This window comes from Lutjanus erythropterus, chromosome 3 (genome assembly GCF_056507025.1).
Source record: "Lutjanus erythropterus isolate fLutEry1 chromosome 3, fLutEry1.hap2, whole genome shotgun sequence".
Taxonomy (NCBI): domain Eukaryota; kingdom Metazoa; phylum Chordata; class Actinopteri; order Lutjaniformes; family Lutjanidae; genus Lutjanus; species Lutjanus erythropterus.
Window position 1 is genome coordinate 45,182,478 of NC_139319.1, and position 23,428 is coordinate 45,205,905.

Here is a 23,428-nt window from a genome sequence, read left to right on the forward strand (position 1 = left end):
CATGACAGATTGGAAGGCACCGTTTCACTGTTTTGATCATGATTTAGATTTGGTTTGTGTTACGTGTGCTCACACACCAGGTATGGGCTTTGGGCAGGTTGTTGGTGTTAGCATCAATCTGATGGATGGTGAAGAGTCTGGGCCCTGCAGCACCTGCAGTCAAAACACAAGGATCCCTCAGTTCAGCATCAAATTCCAAAAATTGTTAAAGGATAACTTCGGGATTTTTCAATTTCTGGACCCTGTTTCCCATATTTTGTTGTCCGTGACAAATAGAGACAACAATATGTGAAACTGGTATGGTACTGAGGGAGAGTGCTGCAGCCAGCTGAAACAAACTGAGCTGCAATGTAACTGCTCCAGGCAACTGTGCGTCATCAATGTACATCCACTGAAAGTGCTTGTGACAGGCTCAGATTGTTATTCTGTCTGACAGCAACATGGAAAGGATCCCTACAGAGAAAGAGTAAGATCCTTTATGTTTCACCAGAAACCATATCACTGTGTTCAAAGCAACCAGACTCTGTTTTCAGAAACTGTCATTTTATTGTCATCATCTTCAGTCAAACTTGACAGAGTCAAAATAAAACTTACCAAGATCTTGGTTCGTCTTTCCTCTGTTCCAGTAATCACCAACTCTGGCTGTTTGCTCAAAATAAACCCTTAATTTGCAGAGGCAAACGTGAAAATATTCTGGGTCATCGCCGTCTCTCCATGCTGCTTGTCTGATCTTCCTTTCACTCCTCTCCAGATATTTTCACATCTAACTCTGAATTAAGAGTTTATTTCAACCAAAGCAGAGCTGATGATTGTTGGAACAATGAAAAAACAAACCAAGAGTTTTGGTGAGTTTATCTGCTTTCTGTCAAGTTTGAATGAAGATGACGGTGACAAAAATAAAATGACTGTTTCTGTACATGAAGTCTGGTGGGTTTGGTGAGTGCAATAAAACATCTGTTTCTACTTAAACAACGAGGATTGTACTTTTGAAAAAAACGCTCTGTCTCTGTAAGAACCCTTTCAATAATGCTTTCAGACACTTAATCTGAACCTGTCAGCGGCAAAACCAGCACTTTTAGTGGACTTGTCTTGATGGTGCACAATTGCCTAAAAGAATTGCAGCCCACTGCGCTGGCTGTAGTTGTCTCACTCAGTATTAGACCCATTTAAAAAAAAAACTGTCATCCCCATTTGTCACATCGATACAAAAACATGGGCTAAAAATGACCTTGGTTATCCTTTAAGTTAGTCATTATCATCTCAGCTAATAAAGTCTTGACCCCTTTTTAATCCAGCATCTGTTCCATTAGCTATGGCCTAACATATTATATTTAATGCCATGTTTTAATATACTTACTTACTATACTCTATATATAATATACTTTTTAAATATTACTTTTCATTATTATCATGTACAATATTATATTTAATATTATGTGCTATTTTTACATTATTGTTTGTCATTATAAGTTTTTATTACCTCTCAGTATTACTGCTAAAATCATTTTTCAATGTAACTGCCAGTACTACTTTTTCTATTTTAGCTTACTTTTGTACTTATCGGTTGTTCTAGTTAGCCCTGTTTTGTTGCATTTGCTACTTGTACACTCTATATTTTATATTTCACTTATATTTGATATTCTATTGTTGTTATTCTTATGTTCCTGCTTTGGAACCATCGGCACAAGAATTTCCTTTGGGGTTAATAAAGAGGGTTTCTATCAGTAGTCTTTTGATTGTATTTTTTTGTATTTAACAATATATTCAATAATATACAATATATCATCTTTCTTCGGTCTCTTTGGATGTCATAGGCTAATAGGAGCTGCGGCTTTTCATTGCTAATAACATAATCTTAGTCTTTAGGCTTTAATTTTGGTTAGAATTCTTCAAACTTTACCTGGAAGTATGGGAGTACATAACCATTTAAATCAGAATATGGATAGAAAACATTATCCTTTCAAAGTTTATTTTCAAAAAAAGAAGTAATACCTTGGAGAGCAGTGAAAGCAGGTGACAGAGAAGCTAAACCCAGAAATGGAGCAAGACTCCAGCTCTCACTGAGAAAAATGTTCATACTGTGAACAGGGACCCGGCTGAGGAACAGCTTTAACACACACACAGAGTCGGATTCGTACCCTGTAAAGCCTTGAAGCCTTGCAGCGGGACTCTGGATGAGCCAGTAACAAACTGCAGTAGCCGGGCTCTCCGCTCCTCGTCAAACGACTCCACGGCTTTCCAGAACCACTTGACGATGTTGCTGTCGGGGGTGCAGTGCTTCAGACGCGTGTTGGACTTCCAGTCAGAGATGTCGATCTTTCCCAGACCACACACTATCAGCTGGAGGTAGAGATGGAGATAGATATGTAAATATTAACTTCACGTAATATCATAACAGAAAAGTTAACCTTAAGTAACTACTGTATTTTGGAAGATGCAACAGAAGATATCTTTTATCACCAGATAGCCAAAATAAAAATGATTTACGAGTGTTTATCTGAGTGACTGTATCTGGATGACGTTATTTTGAAATAGTCATCTCTTTTACCTCCAGTTCTTTCTCATCGAAGGACTTGAGCAGGTGTTGAGGAATGACCTCATTGAAACCTTTCTGCAGCGCCAGGAACTGAGCCTCAATGCCATGAAGGAAACGCCAGTTCACATACAACCTGCAGAGAACATGAGAGAGAAGTGAAGGGGAGCATTTAAGCATCTGCACATTTCATCGTAACATTAAATTAATGACAAAGCAATAGTCCAGACTGAACCTGAACATTATGCATTGTTCTCCATACCTGACATACTCCTTCTTGGTGTCCTCTGAGACGGGGATACTCTTGCCGTTGGGTTTGAGCTCGTGTTGGATGATTTCTCCGTAGGCATTGTGCTCGACACAGAAAGTGTGGTCCAGGACACCAGTGATGTCATTGTCCCTGAAGAGGAGGGAGGACAGGTTAGACAGAGAAGGTATGTAACAGAAGAGCTCTAAGCCTCTGCAGAAAGAAAGTCATTTTTTAAAAATTCTTTAGGATTTGGTCCATCAAAACCAGTGGGTGATGACATCACAAATGATGTCACAGCTGATGACATCACAGTGATGTCACAGGTGCAGAAGTTTATATATATAGTCTATAATCATCTGCTCGACCTAAGTTCAAGCCAACCTGCTCCCTTACAGGATGACAGGCGGGTTGCCAACAGGCCCGTGGCTACGATGGTCGTACTCGTAGCCTGAGTGTTCCGTGGAGAACCTCATAGGGGCCTGTTGCACCAGGAAGGTCTAAGCCTTCCTCTGGCTGAATGCAACCCGTTCCCTTACAGGATGACGGTCAAGAGCGGGTTGCAAAGGGGGGTCTAAGGGAAGGATGGGACCTGCTCAGTGGTGGACAGTAGTGAAGTACATTTACTTGAGTACTGTACTTAAGTACATTTTTTGAGTATCTGTACTTTACTTGAGTATTTGTTTTTTTTTTTTTTGGAAACTTATTACCTTCACTCCACTACATTTCAAAGACAAATATTGTACTTTTGACTCCACTACATTTGTAGGAAGGTTGTTGTTACTTTTCGACTGAGCTTTGAAGTCAGCTGTTGCTGTTTTTTCTTTTCTAAAATGCAGTTGGTCACATGCTGTGTTCCTCACAAAAGAAAACCAATCACAGTAGCTCCTCTCAAATGGGATTGATGTAAAAGCAGAAATACATCATCCAGGCGCTCTCTGTAACAAGAACAAGCAAACTCTCCCTCTTTCATTCAAACAAAAAGCAGTAATGGTGATGGCAGGAGAAAGACAAAATTAAATCTCAAGATGTTATTATAATTATTAATTAAAGTTGGATTGTTTTATTGGGGTGAAAAATACAGCATAATTCATGTATATATACTGCGTCTGAGGACAGAAAGAAATCAGTTATTTAACAGACTTGGAGAACTTCTTACAGTTATCTTCAATCTAATTTTATGATGTGATTTTAATACAGTTACATCAGAAAATGACAATAACTGTCCTTTTTGGTTTTGATTGTATTTCTATGTTGAAGGTGTTTCTATAGACTTTGTGTAGCAGAGTGGTTCTACAAGCAAGTCAGTGCTTCATTAGATGGTTTCAGAGAGTTACAAGCTTCTGTAAATGCATCATGAAAACAATACAGCATGTATTGATATTAGAAAATGTACTTTGTAATTTGTACTTTTGAATACTTAAGTATTTTTAAAAACATGTACTTTTGAATACTAAAGTATTTTTAAAACCAAGTACTCTAGTACTTTAACTCAAGTAAAATTTTGACTGAGCAACTTTCACTTGTAGTTGAGTAATATTTGACCAGGAGTATCTATACTTTGAGTAAAGTACTGGGGTTGAGTACTTGCTCATAGCAGACTATGTGCCAATATGTTTAAATGTGATTATTTTTGGAAACTGGTCCTCTGTTGAATTTTCTTTTATCAGCTGTAAATAATTTTCTTTCTTTTTTTTTAATGCCAAAAAAAGGCCGTGTCTGTGTCTTGAATTTCTGCTCTGTGCTGCTAAAACCTGAAGACTGATTGATGGATGGATGTCTTGATATTATTGGTAAAAACTGTTTTAAGTCTATGAAAGCACGCATGATATTTCGGTTTACAGGAGGAAAATGATTTGATTTTGATATAAGATTTTTTTTTGTATTTCTATTGACTTATATTGTTAAACAGAAAATATAACCTGTGATGTGATGTTAAAGGGTTAAAAAGGCATTTTTCATTTTATTCTGACTTAAACTTTTCACAGACAGTTATGACTCAGCAGACATGACTACTCCCACACAGACATGAGGGTGGATGACATCATTTTAAGTAAGAAGTTCTAGATGCTATCAAGAGATGATGGGCAAAGCATCCTCGTGTAGAAAACACTCATTGTTCAAAATACCACACCACTGTGTCAAAACATGCAGGAGAATGTCTAAAACCAGCAGCATCAGATGCCATCCTGTTCAATGACAGCAGGGGGCACCACAGTCATTAGAAAGTTGAGGACAGAGTGGTAAGGTTTGTGTATGCACATCAAGCGTGTGTGTTCCTTTTTGTGTAAATGTTTATGATTTTCTTTTATATCCCACATGTACATCTTAAACCTGCCTGTCACTGCTCTCTGCAGGTGGATTTCTACTTGTTTAGACAAGAAAATCCCTTTGACACTTTAACACGACAGGCTGCACACCTCCACCCCCTCAGCCAGGTAGCCTGCTTCTTTCACTGTCCTGCTGTTCACAGACTCATACCATACCATCAGATCACAGTTGCTCACAGGATGAGGAAAAAAGGCCAATTATTGCTTGACTTTTTTTTTATTTAAACAACAATAGCTTGTTTTGCTGCATCTAAAAACCTGAAGTATTAAACTGCTGCGAACACCAGTAACTACTGCAGGTGTTGCTGAACAAACAAGGACACTTTGTTTCTTTTTTACACCTTAATTTATACTTATATCATGTATTATTATGTAATACTGTGTGGGCTGCCACGTCCCACTTCCCTTAATACAATTTTGCTGATCCAAAAGAAATTCTTGAGAATGATTAGTTTTTCTAGAAGATGTGATTCATCTGCTCGATTTTTAATGTGAACATATACCAGACTTGTGTTATTGTAATGCATCTTAACTTGTAAACATTAACTGCTACATACATTATTCCCTTTCAAAAAATGTCTTACTACTTACTCTTGATACTTTAAGGTAGGACAGTTGTTATTTATATAGAAAAGGTATCTTCATTTATTATTCTTATTGTCTTTTTATAAATGTATAAAGTGCAAATAAACTAAACAAAATCTTCCAAGATTTTAAAGAATTTAATACCAGTAGTATGTACATTTCCTCTAACTTTTGGCTCCCTGAAAATAAAAAGATCTTACAGGATCCAGACGAGGCTGTTGTGGAGGTCGGGGTCGACAGACTCCATGTCGTCCAGCGTGATCGGTTTGCCCAGCAGCTGTTTGTAGAAGGGCAGGGTGAAGCCTCCGTCGATGTAGTGGCCGTGGAACACCGCCATGCCCATGATACGACCCACAAAGTGGAAGTACGACAGGTGCTCCTGCACATTAAACAATGGTATTAATGCAAAGGCTTACAGTCATATCATATTAAATTTATAATCATTTATAAAAATATATGTACAGATCTGCATTATCCAACTTCTGTTTTTTTACACCAAAAAAGGTTCACTGCTGCGTCAAACTTGAGCATAATTTACTGGATGCAAAGAAAAAAATATTTGTCCACATACTGAACAGAATCTAATTACCAAAATTAAGTTATACGATTATGAAATTCTAATTCTAAAAATGCATCTCTCATAAGCATTTGTTTATATCAAAATGAAATTCATACATGTCATGTGAATGTGAATGAAATTAGTATGGAGACTTTTTTTTTCTGATTTTAGCTTGATCATCTAAAGCTAGCCTCACAGTATCCTTGTAGATAATCTAATAAAAAGAATTTACATGTTTCTGTCAGCATTTAATGAATGGATGAATTATGATCACACATCTATTACAAGTTATATACAACTATAAACCTAAAAAAAAATCTTACTGGGTTGACAGCAGAGTCTGGGTTAATCTGTAAGGTGTAGATGTCATCTCTGGAGTACTGGAACAGGCCGTAGTAAGGGTTCAGCATCTCATGGGAGAGCAGGTATAACCATTCCCTAAAACAAACACAGATTCAGTGAGAAAATACATATTAAATAATTCCCAAACAAGTATAAAAAATGTTCGCTGACATTTAAATTCACAGAAAAATAAACATGAAAAAAATACCTTGCCACCCCTCCGTAGTCCAGTCCCTCTTCTCCTCTGAATTTGATCATCAGCCTTTTCCACAGATCCTTTGGACGCATCTTCATCACCTGCCGGTACGACTCCTGCAATCCAACACAGACAACAAGTTTAATATCATACAGTAGAGAAAACAAGAGCAGCTTTAATATCAGAGCAGGTGACTGTTGGGTTACAATGTCGTTTGAATGACAAGACAATAGAGCAAGTGAGTGTAACTTTTACAAAACTAAGCTTGACCAACAGGAACATTCAAAGGTACCAGGTGCTCATGATGTGTAAGACAAAGGTGGCAGGAACTGAATGACTGAGTTAGGAGATGTACGCTTTGACACAGTATAATAAAATGATAACATTAATGATAACAGAATGTGAGGCAGGGTCTGAAAATGACCACCAGCCACTCAATTTTTGGCTTTTTTGCTGTTCAAAGGAGCATTATGCACCGATTGCGAGTGCAAAAATTAGTGCAGCAGTCCAAATAACCAGTTGGTGCCATACACTGTATATTAAATAGGTTGTAATCCTGTTTAACACACAATCTATGGTTTAAAGGAGTCTCTTCCCCTGTCCCCTCCTACCCAGACACAGCAGAGACAGACAGGCTGCAGGAGCTCCGTAGGAATGCATGATGCGCACAACCTTGTAAATTGGCAATAACAAGCAACAATGAGTCCTCCACTGTAAGTTGATCAGCTGTTTATAACTGTCAGTTGTCTGTCAGTGTAAAATTAAACCCCATTATCTTGAAAACAAAGAGCCAACAGCTCTGAAAGAACACCGGATGATGAGTTAAGTGGCTGTCTCTCTCACTGCTGCCAAACTCCATTAACATTTTGCTCAATCTAACAGTTATTAATAATCTTGTAGAAGGCGTAGATGTTAATGTCTTCTTACTACTCATAAGACAAACACGTACTCATTCAGCATAAATTTGGCATTAATTTGAAACAGTTATTTTGGGCTGGAATGTAAATTTCAAAGCGTTCATGTCAAGTGAAGTGTTTCCTTGATCGCGGATGAGATATCATGGTCATTTCAGGATTTAATACACTAAATGTATTCCAGATTACTTCTTTGAATATAATATTTAATATAAGAAGTAGCTGCCATGGTGGCAGGTGACCTGGAATTTTTACCTGCCACGGTCAACATTTACCCTTTATTTGGCAGGTGGCAGGTGCTAATTTAATTCCTGGATTCCTGAACTATAGACGGATTTCAGAAAACCTACTGGTGCAGTACCATGGTAGCTTATTTCTGGATATTACTAACATCCAGGAATGATACAAACTGCTGAAAAACAACAAATGTACTATTTTAACTCAAAGCTCTATTGGGCCTCTTCCTCTTGATCTTTCACAAATTCTTTTTACATCACACACCGAGACAATCAAAGCTTCCAGTGAGATCAAGCAGCTCGTGGCAGCGTTAATACTAACAAAGATTACACAGTTGTTAGCAGCCAGTGATGAGTAGCCAATGATCCGATTCCTGCAGTAAACATCTGCAGCTCAGCTTGAGCCTGATGGTCCTGAGAACACTGACAAACTCATGCTGTGAGTGGGTTCATTTCATGTACATGCTGCACGTGTGAGGCAGACTCAACCTAAAAACCACAGACATTAATTCTACAGATGAACAGTATAGATTTTTTTCAGCTGATAATTACCTGCTTTTCATGACTGATACTGATAAAATAACTGTTAATTTCACGTTTTTGTTTTTTATAAAGATGTTCATATAACCTGTAGTTTATGCACATATGAGGGTAAAGGCTATTCCACACTGCAGTGATATGCATGCAGCACGTCGAATTGCATGTCATTTTCCATTCAGAACCCACAGAACTGACTCCGTTCAAGTGCCCACCAACCAACAGACTACAAGTAGAAGAGAAGTAAAGCTGGCTCTGCGAGTCATAGAGCTCTTTATGTTTGGTCAACAATCAGTCTTTCCTCGTCTATTTCTCAACTGAATCAACTCAACTATGGGATGACAACAAACGGGATGTGCTGCAAGTAAGGCGCTTTGGTGCTAGGGCATTTATAGATGGTTGCCAGGAATCCCAAAGACTTGGCTGAAAAAAGGTGAATGATATCACACACCTAATTTTACAAGAGATATATGTTTTCAAATTCAACCAGTACCTCCACAAAATAAGATAGGAGGAGTACATATTCATGTTTGTTGTAGGCCAGGAAAAATACAGGAAACACACATATGATTAAAATGTGTCAGACATTATTTTAAACTATCTGTGTTTAAACACTATTTTGCACACAGAAAAATAGAACTCTATTCTTTAATTGCTGCATGCTGCAAGTCTGCTGCAGCCACAGTGCTCCGCTACTATTCTAATTGACGTATTTTGGCTGCTGCCAGCAGACGTACAGTGCTGTATACGGTGTGAAATGGCAGCAAGAAAGGCTCAGATGTGCAAAGATGATTGATGATTTAATATTCCACAGGTTTGACTGAACCAAACTGACATCACTATGACAACAAAAAGAAAATCAGTCCTGACTCTTTAAATATGCATTTAGTTTTTCTGCTAAATCAAAAAACTTCACAAACATACTTTAGCTTTTATAGATCATTATACCCAAGATTTCAGATTAAATGCTTTGACTTAATCTGTCACATCAGATATTATAAATTTAATCAGCTATAATTTCATTATCAGAATAATAAACAATAAATTTCCCATTATTTCCCCTGATATTTATCATGCATCCCTATTTAACTCTGACTATTAAAGTATTGCTTTAAAAACAATAAAATGATGGGAGTGGATGCTGCTAATTTTGTCCTATCCTCTCCTGATCATACCCCTCTCTCCAGTTGTATTTAAACTAAATAGTCGGTGTGTTTCCTTTTTACATTACATAAGCGTCATCTCCCTGCCTGTCCTCTCTGAGGCCGAGCCACAGTAAACAATATCCTGCCACAGCAACTGTGAAAGCACGATGAGCCAGGCTGCACAGATGCTTTTGAAAACACATATTCTAAACTTTGCATGTCGGTGAGCAAAAAGATTTGTATGCAAAACACTGAAAACTTCCATTAAATTAACGATGGAATGCACACTGAGTGACTTTATTTGTGTTAATCACATGTGAACCTGTGGCGCAGAGCACGTGCAGATAGGAATCAGACTAGAACCGCTTTAAGTACGCACACACACTGCCAGCGGTAAAGTGCAGTGCTGGTTCCTGCATGAAAACCTCAAGTGGATCTGCAGGGCTGCTTTTCACACTTAACTTTCCCCCTCCACAGCTGTCACGTCGAAGGAGGATGAAGTCATATTTTTCATTGCTCAACTTGTAGTTATGAAGTTATGTCTGGCCCTGAATACTTGCCACTGCTGCCTTAGCTCCTTTCCTCACCCGCCCCCCTTCTCCCCATCTCTTTAGCTGCTGAAATCATCCAGAAAGAATGCCTTGCCTTGGTAGAACAAATGATTTGGAGAGCAAGAGAAAGAGAGAGGCAGAGGAGGAGAAGAAAAGTAACAGAGAAATAGTTTTTTTTGTGGTGTTCTGAAGGCCTTTCTGTTCTGCTTTTCCCTGGAAACTGTAAAGCAGTTCTGAGTATTGGTTCTGTGCTGCCCTGGGCCTTTTTCTGGTGCACATCGTAAATGGGGTGAAAAAATGCCAGTAAAATGCAAAGATCTGTGGGGTTTGTGAGCATTCTGCTATTGTTTTCATGGATGTTTAGAGTTTGCATGTCAACACATGATGCCTTGAATGCCACATGATGAATTATGAAAACACACTTACGATGCACGCTACAAATTCACAGTGAATTCTGTGTTATGCACTCATTTATGTGCATGTGTTTGCAGCTGTGCTCAGACGGCCTTCAACAGTCAACCAAATGTTTCCTTTTATGGTTTAAAACACGTCAGAAATTTTAGGTTTGAGCGTCATGTTTACAAGGATAGAGACTATTTGTCTAGGTGGACGTGCGCTGCTGAAGTTGAGCATTTCAGACAAATAAAGTTTCAAGGTCATGACGGTTCTATAAACATGAAGTAGGGTAGTGTTTGTGTTCCTCTTGCAGTTTTATAGGTAACAACAGGCTACTACATGTTAATTTTGTCAACAGAATCATTTAATGATGAAATTGTGAGGACAACGTAAATGAAAAAATATTAACAAAAATTATGGAAATGGGAATGATGCAAGTTGATTGATTCCATATCATGTATATATATCTTGATTAACTTTGAGGGCTAAATTTAATGTTGTTTAATGTTTAGCTCCAAGTTCTTTGTGGATTTAGGGGGTATTAATGATTGTCTTGTCTTAATCCTCCTTAATCCTCCTTCTAAAAGATAATTTACGATTGCTTGTGACTCATAAATAGACACATTTGCCAAACATTTAACCTAATTCAATATTAATTTTAGCTCCATGTAAAGTGAATAAACATGTTTCCCAGGTAGTGCTCATCTGCCTTAATGGCACAGTATATTCATCTTAAAACTGCTGACGACTGGGTGACACATGGCACTGAATTTAATTGTTTCTGTGTAGGTGTTTTTTGCTCTTCATATCTGTGTAACAACACCGTGTTTAAAGTCTGATTATGTTTAGGCACAAAAACCACATGGTTCAGGTTAGGGAAAGGTTATGGTTTGGGTTAAAAGTGTGTGCTTGTGTAGCAACAGACCAAAAACACGTCTGCAGGATATGAAAGTGAGTTAGTAACACATTATCAGCCTACATGACTAAACACACAGACTGGGTTGCACCAACAAGAATTACTTTTTTTTAAACCTGAATAATCATTGATTAACTTTAAATTATCTTGCACCAAATAATTAAACTACCTTAAAATGAAAAAAGGATTAATTTAGACCTTGGTTTAGTTTTTACTTTAAACCTAGATTTTGTTCAATTCTCTTGCACCAAAATTTTAAACTTGAGTTTGAGGATGTGTCTCTTCTTTCTTTCACTGCAGCCGATGTTTCAGTCAACATGTTTTTCTCAAGGGAGGAGAAACTAGAGCTTCTCTGATGAGCCATCATGAGTAGGCTAACTAGGCTAACAAACTTTTTAGCTAGCAAGAAAACAATGTAACTTTTATGTTTTGTTTTTACCTAGCTAGCAAACAATGAAACATTTTGTTGACTTGTTTTTAGCTAACTAGTAAACAATATAACATGTTAACTTTTTAACTAGCCAGCAGACAGCATAAGACATTAATCTTTGTTAATGCAACCCATAGTTCTCATCTCATAGTTCAAGATATGCTTACTTCTGATTTACTTCTCACTCAACAAAAAATTAACATGCAATTTGAGTGCATATCAGTGTGTGAAAGGGTCATCTTCTCTTCAGGTGTGTAATTTGTTGTTTTACCTCAAATATCTCCTCCCGGCAGACCTCGATGCGGCAGTGGCCGGCCTGGGGTTGTTGCTGAGAAAGCTCCTGCCGCAGGATCTTCAGCTTCTGCACCAGGTCTCTCTTGTATTTGGGCACAGTGAGACACTCAGCCTCTTCAGGCAGCTGGGCTGGGGACAGAGGCTGCTGTGGGGCCCCGGGACCACCCTGGTCCTTCAACTGAGGTGGATGACTGGGGGGATAATGTGTTTGAAGCAGAGGCGGGGGATGGAACAGTCAAGGAGGGATGTAGGGGAATCAGAAAGTATGAACGGGCAGATGAGAAAAAAGAAGAGGGAGAGGGGAAAAGGGTCACATGTCAGTATGATTCACTTTTCATTTAAACAACAGAATTAAACAGTTTGTCCTGAGCTGATCTTTTCCCACTTCCATCTGGTGCCTTCCAGCTTGAAGTGGGAGGATCAATCCCTGAAGTATTAATTGTACCGATACAAAGTCTTGATTTAACTATTTCATCTCTGCAGGTCTTGTTGATCCTTCATATAATGAACATTTCTTTTAATCATCATTGAAAACTGCCTTGTGTTTAAAAATGCATGTGATTTAAGTAAAGATCAGAGAATAGTGCCTCATATTTGGTAAGTTGTTTGTTTGTAATATAGTAGCAGTAGCAGTAGAACAGTTGTAATTCATGACATGTTTCCTTTGCATCATGGTAAATTAACTGATTTTCACTGTAAAAACTATTCATATTGATGGTATTGATCCATCCCCTGGTATTACTTAGGATGGATTAAAACAAAATTTTGTGGCATTGTTCACCATTACTTGCAACTGTTTAGTAGGGGTATTCTAAGTTTTCATTGTGCTTTGACACCTGAGGATAAAAACAAATACAAAAATGGAAGAAAGAGGGATATGTTCTGAAGGGAATTCCCCGGCCCCTCAAATATCCTCTAACCACCGAACGAGGGAGTTTTGTAAGACATTCCCTCTAAACAGGGGCCTAAGCCCTCAGTAAATCTGATCCAGACCTGTGGACAGGCTGGGCCTTTGACCAGACGTTTGGTAAATATCACCAGCAGGAATAACAGGGCGAGGGAGGTAAACCCTGAGTAAGCAGGGAGAAAGAGATCTACACGGAGGAAAAGAAAGACAGAGGGGAAGAAATATACAAAGGAGAGTGGTGTAAGAGGAGCTGGCGCCTCTGGCTAGCTCAGCTTGACAGATAAGTTGGTGTGTTCTCTTTGCCCTCCTCCATTGCACATCTCAAGACTAACATCTCTGATTTTAACTCCCCCTGTATCATTACTCCAGCTCTGACATCTCCCTGACTCATGCATAAAGAAGCTGACAGCCAGGGTTGACTCCCAGGTACCCCGGCCCTCCACCAACCACAACTGGAACTTCCATCATCCGACCACTGGGGCTGACACTCTTCCTCATAATTCAAGGTGGAGGGGAAAAAAACATTTCTATAATGTTCCAGGCTGGTCGACAAGCCACTGAAGATGCCTTTCTGTTATAAGACTTGATATTTTCCCATCAGTGCCCCACTACTGTCCCAGACATAACCATTGTCCCAAATTGAAGTTCTTTTTTCATTCTAAATAATAAACAGTCATCCTCACCAGGCGTTAGCTGGAGGGGATCATGTAATTGCTTCTGTGTGTGCGTGTGTCAGTGTGCGTATGAGTGCATAAACACTGAACCAACAACTTGACCGCAGCTTATCTCGAATACTACTACACCAATCACCTTAGTTTTTCTCGTCTCATTCTTGTGAATGCTGCATCTCAAGAACGCTTTGAGGGAATCTCTTCCACACAAATGTTCACTTGGTCTCTGTAACAAAATAATTAGATTTTGGTGCTCAAAGACCAAGTTCATGCTGACCTCAACACATTTTTGACTATAATACAAGATTTTACACGCTAATTATGACATAATTGCATACAAATATCTAATAGAATAAAGTGATGAGGTGATGACATTTTATGTCCAAGAGGTCTTTTTCACTATGACATCAGCGTTCTTTACAAATCTCTGCTGGTTGCATCTGGCAGCTGTGGTGGAATTGCAGTAGGTGCTTCACCATCTACTTTATTTACTTACTCTGGTCCATCATAGAAGTAATGAAAACTAATCTAAATAAAAGCATAAATTACCCTCTGTGTTGGCCACAATTAGTTTTTAGTAATTTTTTTAGTCACTGGTTGAGTCACTGTTTCTTGTCTATTTCTAACTGTTCCATTAGTAAATGCATTACTGCAGACAGCAGTGCATACATGTGTAAGCATGCTTGTGACATAGCCTAGAGCTTGTGTCAGTGCCACCTCGTGCTTTTAAAATTTGAACACCTAGTTAAATGTTATAGTTCTATATTTCAGGGCTGCACAATTAATCACAATTATATCAGAACTGCAATAGCACCAGTTGCAATACCAAAATCTCAGAACCAGCACCAAATCATAATTTCTGAAAAAAAAAAAGAAAATGTGTGAGTAAACAGAATTATAATGAATTATTGTGGTGTTCTGAACTACAAATCTTGTTCTTCAGATGAAAGAAAACATGACCATTCTCACTAATTGTATTGCATACAGCAATCACAATTTCAGCCAAAATAATCACAATATGACTTTTTTACCATATCATGCAGCCCTGATAAATTCCATGATTCCTAAGAGTAATATTTGAATTATATATAAATGAAAGAGATTACATTTTGTTTCTCTTCTGTCACAGACATCTCAAAAGAGATCTTTTACTGTCCCTGGTAGAACAGGACATCCTTCATTTCAAACGCTGTTCTTGTAACTACAAAGTGCAGAGATAAACGTAGATTCCAGTCACTGGTTTGAGTTCATGTTTGCCTGACCAAAGAGCAGCCTTGTGCAATTTCAGGACAACACGGTTAAGTGAGGGAAAGGGTGTGATCAGAGAAGCATGCCTGTCGCACAATGGACCAAGGAACTAAACCCTCCTGACCTTCATTCCCCTTTCGCTCTCATGCCATTCCGGGTCTGTATATTCTAAAAATTACGATGAGACAACTATAAAGTACAATCTTGGCAAAGGTGAGCCATGGTCAGTGTTCTTTCTCTGGCCTCCTCCAGCCCTCATTGTGGTGTTGGTGGTGGGATGCCTGGGTGGGCCTCGGAAAAACATAATCCATCTTTGCCTTCAACAGGACAGCAGCCCTCACTTTTCCTGTGAGGAGACGCTGAGCCAGCAGAGGACTTCTTTAAAAGAAGCTACTGTCCTCCGCCGGGAGTGCAGTGTCGAGGCTGCTGTTGGCCAAACAAAGACGGTACACCAAGAGGCCTGCACTGGTATAAAAGGGGAAGCAGAGACCTTCTGAGGTAGCAGCACATAGCCACCCACTTATTCCGACACTCGTTGTACACTTGGCTTCTCTGGTTCAGTGGTTTGAAAAAGGCCTCATCTATTTGGGCTTTCCAAACTAAACGGGTGCAGTGTTTCGCCAGTCTATCCCTGTATAATCAAGTCCGCTGCTATTTATTTTATTGGCAGGCACTGGGGCTCCTAGCATGTCAAAGAAAGGGTAAGACTGCAGCAGAGCAGTCCTGAAAACCACTTTAGGAAAGAGGAGGGGAAGAAAAGATGGCCTTAAAACAAAATGGAATGAGTTTCTTTTGGCTGGGAGGCTTCAAGAACCATATAATAAAGCGTAATTTCAGCGCACGTTTTTTTTTCCTTTTGAGGGCACAGTGTAATTAAAAATACGTTTCGACATAGTTCATCGTCTCTGGTTTCCAAACGGGACGAGCTCTGCATATTTTATGGTAAATATAGAAAATACAAGCACAGCAAAAGCTGAAAATCTGCCCGAGCCAGAAGAGAGAAATGGTTCCTATTGCTGTGACAGCTTGGGTGAAATACGACGATTGGGGAGAAATATAAACTTTCAAATTCAATATAAGAGCCAGAGGATTTTATTATTGTTATTCCAAGGTGGAAGGAGCGGGAGGAAAAGAAACTGGAGAAGTCGAGAAATGAAGGAGTGAACATTTTCCAGAACTGGGTCACCTGCGCCTGAACCTGCAGAGTCATGATAGGCCTCTGTCCTCTCTGTGTGTTTGCAGGCTGGGTGACAGAGTGCACGCACATGGCCGCGTGTTTGTGTGTGTAAGAAAAAGCGTACTCATTTCTTTTCCATGGCAGCTGGCACAGGTGGGCTGAAATTAGTGTTGAGTAGGTGTAGTGGTGTTGAAGCCACACCAGCCGCCCCAACACACCCAGTCTGCCCCCCACCCAGCCCAGAGAATCAAAGGACCCTTTATGAGTCGATCTGGTGTGAGCATCAGCTGGTGCTCTGCTCTTTTTACACAAGAGAGGACGAGGGGAGAGGTTGGCCAAACTCTACAGAACCTGGAGTCAAAGTGTGAGTGTGTGTGTACTGAAATATTTACTTGAATAATGTGTGTGTTTTGCCAGCAAATGTGTGAGCTCTAATTGCGCCTCATGCAAGAAAATTTACATATTTAATCTTAAGCTCACAACATGTGAATTCTGCTGCTAGGGCTCTGTCACATTAAAACAGTAACAAAAGACAGTTTGATGACATGTGAAGTAGTGTGGGATGATGGCAGTTATTTTTGTTTATTGTTAAACCACCCCCGTTGCAGACGAAAATCAATTTGATGTGACTCAGGCAGAAATTAAGTTCATGGATGAGATATTAAGTTTTATTCACGTTACATTTAGACCCTGTATGCATCCACATTATTATATCAAGAAGCCCTTCCTGACTCAAGGCCTCCCATTTGTCCAGGCTTAGGAGAGTTAATAAAGAACTTTACAAGTTTGGAGATTGAAGTCCCCCTCTTCAGAAAGTCTATGATTTCAACAGCATCAGCAGTGGAATTAAGGGACCTGCTAAAGCCAAGGAATGACAAAATCATGAGCGTGGTTAATGTCCTGTTACTGGAGACTGTATATGAAAATGGCTTAAAAAAAAAAAAAAAAAAAAAAAAAAGACGATGACTGCAACAGGAGGTGAGGGTCATGGGGAAGTCTTCATCACAGAGATGGAGGGTAGAATAAGTGCTACAAATAAAGATGCAAAAAAATAAACGATTACTAAATTAATCACCAACTATTTTGATAACTGATTTATTGGTTTGGGTAATTTTTCAAGGAAAAACAGTATAAATTCTCTAATTAAAGCTTCTTAAATGCGTCAGTAAACTAAATATGTTTGGGTTTGTGAGCAAAATAAGACATTTGAGGACATCATCTTGAGTTTTAGAAAACACAGATAAACATTTTTCACCATTCTCTGACATTCTGTAGACCAAACAACTAATAAATAACTGAGAAAATAATCAACAGATTAATTAGTAATGAAAATAATCGTAGTCATAGCCAGACTAAGTGATGTTGCAGTGTCAGGCATTGTAGGCCGGAGGAGGTTCCCCTGAACAGCAACTTCCTAAACCTGCATGTGAAGATACAGCCAGTAGACCTGACAGTAATGCAAACAGCAATTTAAATTAATTCTAATATGATCAAGCTACTTCAGTATATTTAGAACTGTATCAAAATTCAAAATGCACAGTCAAACAGCATAATGTCAACATAATTATCAAGTGTAGTTTATATAGAATTTTCAAACTGAAATATACAGTCACTAGAGAAGAACTTTGGTTTAGAGAACAGCAGACAAACTGCACAGCTCTGCGACAGCTCTGCACCACTCAGAAATTGTGCTTGTGCAAAAGAGACAATTCAAAATATGAGACAACTGATGATTGCAGAAAGTTCTCCTTAATCATCTTGTACAAACCACTTAAGAAAGAATCTGTTCGTGCATGTGGTTCTTGCATGAGGCCCCTTGTTCCACCAACTAAGCTACCACATCTGCACACTTCTGGTTTCAAAAATACAGGAAGTACAGGAAACCAGCAGCAGACAGACTGCAGTGATGAGTCTGCCTACTGACAAAAATATGTTGCATTTGACGACACTTTGAAAATAATCTGCTGTACTTTTTGCCTTTGTTTAACTTATTAAATGCATACTTTCCCATGAACAAAATTAAAATAAAATGTTACACATCTAGACACAAGTGACAGGCTACAATATATTTGGTGTGCAAATAAAACAGAAGTAATTTGGCAATTATTTTTGTGTGCATTTAAACTTCTAACTAGCCAGACCTTGGCCCTGTACTCTCCTGTTCACTCCTATAAAAACAGCCCTCTATTACACCACATATAGACAGATTTACCCTGCTATATATACTGTTTAGACAACAGGCATTTACTGTAACATCAAGTCATGTCAGGTTTCAAAAGTACAGTGGATATGTCAAATACTGTATATACTGTACAAACATATGTAGGATTTATTGCTAACCCAATACTTTGCATTTATATTTATCTTTCACAGGTTAAATGCACCACACACCCATAATGTACTAAATATAATATAACCATCACTTCTTAAAACATCAACGCAAATGTTGATATAAATGTCATGAAGATTTATAACTTGGTTGGGAAAATACCTGCTGATGCCCAAAACCTAAATCCAGCAGCAACTAAAAATACCTTCAGCAAACACTGATGTAATCTCTCAGACATATACTATGTTCTGGTGCAAGGGAGGACGCCAAGTATGTGAGAGACAGTGTGGCAGACCACAGTCATGTAGCTGCGTCTGACTGTCTGACAATTCAGGGCCTTCATCTGTCTAAGGTCGGCGGCAGCGGGGCCGTCTGAGTCACATTTAAATCGAGATGTGTCCTGAAGGACCAGGCAGCAGAACGAGGTGCAAATTGCAGCATCTCGGTGTTGTAATGTCAAATCTGTTCCACGCCATCTGAATGTGCAGACAAAACACGGACTGTTTCGACAGACGGGGGGTAAGAAGTACAACCCACTGAACAAAATGGGTTGAGAGATTTGAACAACAGTTAAGTTCAAGCTAACTAAAATGAATCTTCAGTTTTTGTCAGCAGGACAATTTGGAAAAAAATGCCTTGAAAGTTTTAGAAAATTTAATTTGTATTTCAAGCAGCAATAGCACAAAAGTGTCAGCAAGTTTGATCTCATCTTTTTTTTTTTTTTTTTCAATGACACTGAAGCTGCTAACGTCAAACCCAGAAATTTGACAGCTTTTATAGATGTCATTAAAAATGCCTACGGTGAAAGCAAAGCTAAGGAAGTTTTAAATTGATTAAATTCAAAAGAGCAATATGCAGCCATTATATGTCCAAAAATGAGCACAGCAGTCCACATAGTGAGTTGGAGCCATAAACTGTTTATCAAATAGATTGTAATTCAGTTTAATGTATAATCCATGTTAGAAGCGAGTGTATTTGGTTGGTAAAGTGTCCAGAGCAAAGCAAAGAATGAGAAAATAAGAAGTTACACACGGAGGGGTGTGGTCTCTGTGATCTCCCCATGTGACCTCAGGTGCCACCACACAATTCTGGTTGGTCGTAGGTGAGGATAGTGAGGGATTATATGAGTTTATTGATTACTGTGAGTCTAAGCATTATTTTGGAGGGAAAATCCTGGAGTTTGATTTAAATACTACGAGGTGGCAGAAACAGGGTAGCATTACTTTTTAAAAGTAACTCGTTACATTGCAAGAATGCTGACACTGAAAAGTAACGTTACGTTACAGCGGTACCTACTGAGAAGTAACTATACTTTTGTGTTACCAAAATTAAAAAAAATCTTTGCGATTCCTTGTGCATGATGGTTATATTGTACTGACAGCAGACTGAGAGGTAACATATTACACAGCTCCCCCTGTGACAATAATTAAACACTGTTCCATACAGCCTACAGTACATCATGTTTCAACCTGCAACTAATGAAGTTAGCTTCTCAAAACACATACAATCACATAGCTAATGTTCTAGTAGTAGTAAATTTTGGAGACTCAAAGAAAGATTGACTATGAGGAATTTTGTCAATACATCAATCTACAGACCTGACTTGATATACTCAGTGTCTGCTGTGACTGTGGGCTGTATCTATCATCTGTTTCAAATGCAAAAAATGTCACCGTCAGAGTCACCTCTAGTTACAGGTGTAGCCAGCTGTGCTTCTTGCAGTAGTGAAAATATGGTCATGGTAACAGATTACTTATTTGGAATTATAACTAAATAACTGAGTACTTGAATTGCACAACTAACATGTTACGTTACTTGTTTTGAGAGATGCACAAATATGTTACTCAGGAGAGCACAAACAATGACATAGAAACATATTTCTTCTATCCCAAGTTGTTCCATTATTCTTCAGGAAAATCAGCCCTATGATTATGATGACAGAGTTGAAGAAAAAGTCGCACCAACTTTCAATCACTGATTTAATGTTTGAGTATTATTCCTTTAAACTGAAGGATATTTTTATATACTTTATGAACTCTTTACTGAAGAGTTTCTCATTCCAATGCAAAACAGAATCTTATCTTATCAGAATTTATAAAACTAGTTTGATTTTTCAGTCCCCAGTGAAAGGCCTCCCTTTTGCTGGTGGGCTTCAGACACTTCATAAAACTTTAATTTATTTAAAAATAGAGAGCAACAGATGAAAGAAAAGCATGTGGATGTGGAAATATTTAATAAAATGCCAATATATAATAATTTTGATGCATTGTAGGAATAACAATTACATTGCCAGTGACTATTAGGTTAGAACACAAAATATTTGCCTGATTTAATGTGACTTGTGGTATAAACCACGCCCACTTCTGGTTTTCTATCTGCATAAAGACACAAAAATAGATCATTTTGCTGTTTGAACAGATAGTTACAAATAAGGACATCTCTGTGCACCTCTACTAGATTCAACAAAAAGATCATCTGAGCACTCTTACAAGTTATTTTGTAACACATTACCTCCAACCCTGGTAACAACACTATTGACAAAACACTGGAAACACTTAACTATAAATACAAAGCTCAGCCAACCATCCTGTCTGACAGCTGAGCATCCAACAGTTTCCTCTGATAGAAAACAGACTTTCATTATTTTGTTGTTGCGATCGGTGTCTTTTCAGGTCGAGGCCGACAGCACAGCTTACAGTAGGTCTTTATTTCAAGTCACATCTCTCCTGACTTAATCAAAGCGGGCCTCTCCCCCTGTAGATGTTAAATTTGTTTGACTGACCATCTCCGTTTTCTTCTTTGTCAACTGCTACGTTCTATTCTTTTGATTTCATTTTGTGTCTGTCTGCCAGGAAAGAAGAACATTAAGGAGAGAAAGATGCACCCCAAAAATAATGAAAAAATATTCCTATGCTTCAAGGGAAACAAGCTCAACAGCTCAATACCTTTCCTATCAGTGTGCAAGAGAAATGTCCCTTTGCAGTATGCATACTTTTCTTTACGGCCCATTTCCACTGAACACAATCAAACGCTATCTACACAACTATGTAAATACAGAAGAAAAACAAAGATGCATTTTTACTTAAACTGCACACCACAGCATGAGGTAACATGCACCCAGCTGGACCTGACATGCAGCACCCCCCTACCACCATCACCTTCGATCTCCCTACATGGAAATGGGTCAATGCAGTGCTGCGTTATAGCAATGTGTGTGTGTGTATGGATGTTAGGTGAAATATTCTTAAATCCCGGCGTTGATAAAAGACAGATGTCCTGACACTGAGCCAGCAGAGAGACTGATAACTTTAACAGTTTTTGGAGCACAGCAGAGTGGGGGGGTGGGCAGAAGAGAGAGAAATGAATGAAGACAGAGGAGATGACAGGAGGAGGGAGGTGTGGAGAAGAGAGCATAAAAAGAAATTAACGAGGAAAGTAGGAAAGAGGAGAGAAGAAAAGGTAGAAAACACGGCAGTGCTTTGTCTAGTTGTACTGATTTATCTTTATATAACAGAAGCCTTGGGAGACCTGAGGAGACGGTGTAACAAGGTACAACAACATTGCCAAGAAACTGTCAAATGTCCGGATTAGGGCTGTACCAAATACTTTGTAGTAATAATATTATTGGTATGGTACTAATTGTAGAATTAGATTTCAATGGTGGCTGTGTAGAACTGTTTCTGAATTGTGTTATCCAGACATTTCCAGTAACTCCAAACCATTGTAAAGTCCAAAAGTCAAAATGTATTGAAAAAGATAAGATGTAATCATTTCCAAAAATCACAACACATTCTAATCTGAAGAAATATTCTGTTTCAGTTCATATTTGTTGGAGTTTAGCCTTTCAAAAACAATATTTTCGCTCCGGTCCAAAACTGTTTGCTTTCTTGCTTGCTGCAAACAAAGGGAGGCATGTACCTGTACTAACAGGGCGATCTGGTCTTGATTAAATGAAAAAAAAAAAAAAACGTATTTAATGCCATGAATCACTCAATTCAATTCAAGGAGGATTTTTAAAAGGTAAAAGTCAACTTTATCCCATCCTTGAATTAGGAGCAGTGGGCACTGCACCAGGCCAGTGCCTTGGTTGGTTACTAACCAGAGAACTTATAGTACCGCCACATAATCCCCACTGCATCTAGGCCATCCTGCCTGTGTATACTAGCCCTACAGAAATGTGTATGGTTTTCATCCTTTGTCTACTTCTTACCTCACACATGAAATGGGGAAAGTCTTGTGCACTAGAAACGTTGTTCCTGGAATAGCCAAAAAACATGGTCACTAGAGATACTGGACTAAGCACGGAGGGTAATCATCCGAGGAAGAGTCCAGCAAACCGGTGAGACCATTTCCTTTTTTTGTTGTGAAGATCTTTTCTTTGAGGCAAAAAGATATTCACACAGATATTTGTTTTTTCTCCTTTTTGCTGCTCCAGCTGTGGATTATAGTGCTGCTCACTCAGGTGGATTATTAAGATTCTCTTTTGAGGAGTTTTTGTTCCTTTTTGTTGCAGAGTTTTGTTTAAAGGAGTCCTTGTGTTTCACTCTAGGAGGAGCGGATTGAGACAGTAAGAACTGTGTGCATGTTTCAGATTCTACGTAAATGCGACAGGCTTAATGTGTGTATGGATAGGCCTGGAATATATCTACAAAATGCCGATTTAATGTTAATGTTAAACGTAATTAAAAAAATCAACACATCAGTTGTAACTTAAAGGGTTATCATGTGGTTCTCGTGTAAGTTTGTACAATTTTGTACAAACTGGTGGAGCATACTTGACTTGGCTCTTGCTCAAATAACATTCGGTACAGCCCTGGTTAACATATTCACACAGTGGGTATGTACATGTGCAGTATATGTAAACATATTGTTGTCTCCTCAGTGC

General features: G+C 38.7%; 1 protein-coding gene across 1 annotated transcript in view; it reads right to left on the reverse strand.

Moving 5' to 3' along the window:
• LOC146330894 (E3 ubiquitin-protein ligase SMURF2-like) overlaps positions 1-23,428 on the reverse strand; it is a 105,643-nt gene that overhangs the window by 338 nt on the left and 81,877 nt on the right. Inside the window, exons 12-19 of the mRNA XM_084710766.1 lie at positions 12,189-12,402; positions 6,805-6,908; positions 6,578-6,692; positions 5,896-6,074; positions 2,796-2,933; positions 2,549-2,669; positions 2,139-2,340; positions 78-153 (exon numbers count right to left, since the gene is read on the reverse strand). Coding sequence (XP_084566892.1) covers positions 78-153; positions 2,139-2,340; positions 2,549-2,669; positions 2,796-2,933; positions 5,896-6,074; positions 6,578-6,692; positions 6,805-6,908; positions 12,189-12,402 — 1,149 coding nt within the window. The remainder of the gene's footprint in view (positions 1-77; positions 154-2,138; positions 2,341-2,548; positions 2,670-2,795; positions 2,934-5,895; positions 6,075-6,577; positions 6,693-6,804; positions 6,909-12,188; positions 12,403-23,428) is intronic.